This window comes from Gekko japonicus, unplaced genomic scaffold, assembly GCF_001447785.1.
Source record: "Gekko japonicus isolate JY-2015 unplaced genomic scaffold, Gekko_japonicus_V1.1 scaffold4700, whole genome shotgun sequence".
Taxonomy (NCBI): Eukaryota; Metazoa; Chordata; class Lepidosauria; order Squamata; family Gekkonidae; genus Gekko; species Gekko japonicus.
Genome location: NW_015165977.1, coordinates 24,956 through 29,117, shown reverse-complemented (window position 1 = coordinate 29,117; position 4,162 = coordinate 24,956). Strand labels below are relative to the sequence as shown.

Sequence of the window (4,162 nt, the reverse complement as noted above, 5' to 3'; positions counted from 1 at the left end):
CACTGTGTGATACAGAGTGTTGGACTGGATGGGCCTTTGGCCTGATCCAACATTGGTGTCTCTTATGTTCTTATGTTCTTAACAGACACACATGACTACAAACTCTTGATAATAAGTCTCTATTCTGCTCTTTCTCATTTCCAGAGGAGCTGGAGAAATGGTACACCTACAGAGGAACAGGAACAACATCTCCCGCCTCCCTATTTAGAGTTGTTTGAGGCGTCAGCCTCTTTATGGCCCATTAAAAATCTAGTTTCTCTTTGCAAACCCATCCGTAGCGTTTGTAGCAGTTGTCGACGTTCCAGTTTTGTCAGAAGAGGTCTACGTATGCATAGCGTTGCCAGCTTGGTGTAATGCTTAAGAGTGGCAGACTCTAATCCAGAGAACCAGCTTTGATTCCACACTCCTCCACGGGAAGATGTCAATTACACTTAAAAGCCAGAAGAGGTCTACGTATGCATAGCGTTGCCAGCTTGGTGTAATGCTTAAGAGTGGCAGACTCTAATCCAGAGAACCAGCTTTGATTCCCCACTCCTCCACGGGAAGAAGAGATTGGATTTCTCCCCCGCCCTTCAATACCCAAAGGAGTCTCAGAGCGGCTTACAAACTCCTTTCCCTTCCCTTCCCCACCACAGACACCCTGTGAGGTAGAAGAAGAAGAAGAGATTGGATTTCTACCCTGCCCTTCACTATCCGAAGGAGTCTCAGAGCGGCTCACAAACTCCTTTCCCTTCCCCTCCCCACCACAGACACCCTGTGAGGTAGAATAAGAATAAGAATAAGAGGAGATTGGATTTATATCCTGCCCTGCACTACCCAAAGGTGTCTCAGAGCGGCTTACAAACTCCTTTCCCTTTCCCCTCCCCACAACAGACACCCTGTGAGGTAGGTGGGGCCGAGAGAGCTCTTGACAGAAACTGCTCTTTTTCAAGGAAAGCTGTGCCAGAACTACGGCTTGCCCAAGGTCATCCAGCCAGGTGCAAGCAGAGGAGCGGGGAATCAAACCCGGTTCTCCCAGATTAGGGTCTGCGCACTTAACCACTACGCCAAACTGGGAAGCCACCTGGCAGGCCTTGGGTCAGTCACAGCTCTCTCAGAGCGCCCCTAAAAACAAGTCTAGCTCACCACCTAGTGGTGCATAATGCTAAAACAGCTAGAACTTATGGCCTCCAGACGATCTTAGGATCTCCTGGCTGTACTGATATACTAGCGTTGCCAGCTCTGGGTTGGGAAATGCCTGGATATGTTGTGGTGGAGCCTGCAAAGGGAAGGGTTTAGGGAGGGGAGAGACCCCCGTGGGGAATAATGCCAGGGAGTCCACACTTCAAAGCAGTCATTTCCTCCAGGGGAACTGATCTTGGTCATCAGGAGATCTCCAGGTGCCACCTGGAGGCTGGCAATGCTATATACACAGGTAAATAAGGTGGGAAGGATAGATGGGAGTCCTGAGGTGGATCAGATGGTGGGTACCACCTTGGACTGTACATAAGAGAACATCAGAGAAGCCAACGTTGGATCAGGCCAAAGGCCCATCCAGTCCAACACTCTGTCACACAGTGGCCAAGAATACCAGGTGCCACCAGGAGGTCCACCAGCGGGGCCAGGACCCCAGAAGCCCTCCCACTGTTGCCCCCCCCAAACACCAAGAATACAGAGCATCCCTTGCCCCAGATCGAGAGTTCCTCTCTATACCTTGTGGCTCATAGTCACTGATGGGCCTCTGCTCCATATGCTTATCCATAAGAACATAAGAGAAGCCCATGCCGTTGCAGAAAATCCTGCAGGCGTGCACGTGCAGGGGCTCTGTGGCTTGCCGTCCGCCTGTCCCAACTCACTCTTTCTGGAGGCCGGACCCGTCTGTCCATCCCCACGCTCCGTCTCTGTTTTCGTCCATCAGGCCGATCCAGGAAGCTTGTTGGATCTGAGAAGTGATGAAGTCCTGGAAAAGGAGGCAGAGCCATTGCAGAATGTCAACACCGGCTACCCAAGCGTGGGTATTGTGGCGGTAAAGCGATGCCCCTCGACCACGGGGCAGTGAAAGACTTGTGCTCCCTTCGCCAAGGTCACCCAGGTCCCGTGCCACAAAACTGTGGATGCCACTGGGGAAGGGGGCCATGCTGAGTCTGTGAATTCAGGCAGATCTCGAGAGGGAGGGCAGGATCAGTGCTTAGTTCTCGTGGCCCTTTCTTACATGTCCAGGGAAAAGCTGATCGCCACTGTGGCCGGGGATACCTGAGGGTTTCCCCCCATCTTCTGGTCATGGAACAGTGGTCCATGTCCGCTAGTACTGTCCCCCAAACAATGACAGTGTCATAGACTTTAGTCAGGTCACACCACACAGGGCTTCATATGAAGATAACTGTTTATTGATGGATCCAGTACTAATGCTCACGTATACAGCTTGTGTCAGGAATGGCCGTCAGTATAAGGGCCTCTGACTTATAGTGAAATCAAACACCACCACCACCACTAAGCTAAAGCCAATGATTATAGTTCTTGCACGCGGGCTGAAGCCGGCAAGCAAAGCAGAAGCCGTTAGCTTCCCAGCCTAGGTAATGCAGCTGGAGACTACAAGGTCATGCCAGAGATAGTGCACAGTAGCAGGGCAGGGAAGAGCTGAGAAGAAGGAGGAGATTACCCCTCCACATTCCAGATCCATGACAGGGCTACCTGACAGACAGTAAGATTTGCTTGAGGGCACTTTAGCTCTGACTTAGATAGCCACACAGCTGCTTTTTGGACCTAAATTGGAAGGTACTTTGTATATTATTGATTTTTTTATTTCTGCTATTACATTGGCTTTTATTTACTGCATTAGCTTTTTAAATATATTTAATTTTTGAGATGTTCTGAGACTGGGCATTTGGCACCAGATACATGATTTTCATCTTTAGAGGCCTCACAGATATCTTTGTCTTGTGTCTCTAGATCTTGCTGCTCAACCTTCCTTTTCTTGTTCCAATATTCACTTATCGGTTATCTTATTGTAATATGAGTTATTGTTACGTGTACTTCAATATTGTTTGACCTCTGAAGAAGGCCCCCAATAGGGCGGAAACGCATCAGGTCATGTGTATTGGTCCTTGTGTTGAGGCCACTTGTACTTTTTAACAGGGGTCATTTCCTGCAGGAGCGCACAGGAGCGGAGCTCTGGCAGTAAAGAGCCCAGGGGGCGGGCACATGCAACAAGCCCCACCCCCTGCTCCCAGCAGCCCTCAGTCAGAGCAAGAAGCAGCCAGGTAAGTTGCAGAGGTCCCCCTGGTCCAAAACAGTCCAGTGGCACCTTTAAGATCAAGTTTTGTTCAGGTACAAGCTCTCCCTCCTCTGCGAGGGCAGATCTGCACGTTCCCCCCCACCCCATAGCTAGCAATCCAAAACAGTCCAGTGGAGCCTGAGCGGTGGGTGTTGCCTTCTGACACACTTCCGGTGATGTCAGGGGGTGTGGCATATGCAAATGAGTTGTGCTAATGAGTTATGCTAATGAGCTCCTGCACCTCTTTTTCTACGAAATGACCCCTGCTTTTTAACAAGGCTTTCACTGGGCCCTTACATGTTTTTAACTGTCTTTCAACTCGGTTTTTAATATTGGCCCTTTATCAGGCTTTTTTCTTACCCTCATGGAACAGTGGTCACCGGGGGTGTGGGGGGGGGGAGGGATTTGTGACTTTCCTGCCTTGTGCAGGGGGTGGACTAGATGACCCCGGAGTTCCCTTCCAACTCTACGATTCTATGATTCTAAGGAGATAATGGCTCAGTGGGACAGACACTTTGCTAGCACAAGCTCCTGAGTTCATTCCCAGGCTTTCCAGTCAAATCTTTTTCTACGAAATGACCCCTGCTTTTTAACAAGGCTTTCACTGGGCCCTTACATGTTTTTAACTGTCTTTCAACTCGGTTTTTAATATTGGCCCTTTATCAGGCTTTTTTCTTACCCTCATGGAACAGTGGTCACCGGGGGTGTGGGGGGGGGGAGGTATTTGTGTGGCACTCTGCCACTCCAATATTACCATCCAATCCGGCAGAGTGCTCCGCTGCAAGGCATTCACAGAGTGAACACCTCTACAAGTACTACATAGACTTATATACAGTGTCAGCACCAATCAGTGACCAGTGCTGACTCATGGTTACATCATGCACGCTGATGCAAGAGAGATGCAATCTC

At 49.9% G+C, this 4,162-nt stretch overlaps 1 protein-coding gene across 1 annotated transcript in view; it reads right to left on the bottom strand.

The window, feature by feature from the left end:
- Positions 1–1,831: 1,831 nt before the first annotated feature.
- Positions 1,832–4,162, bottom strand: part of LOC107110676 (C-type lectin domain family 4 member F-like) — a gene marked incomplete at its 5' end in the record, with an annotated part of 19,649 nt that continues 17,318 nt past the window's right edge. The window contains one exon of the mRNA XM_015411478.1: positions 1,832–1,939. Coding sequence (XP_015266964.1) covers positions 1,832–1,939 — 108 coding nt within the window. The remainder of the gene's footprint in view (positions 1,940–4,162) is intronic.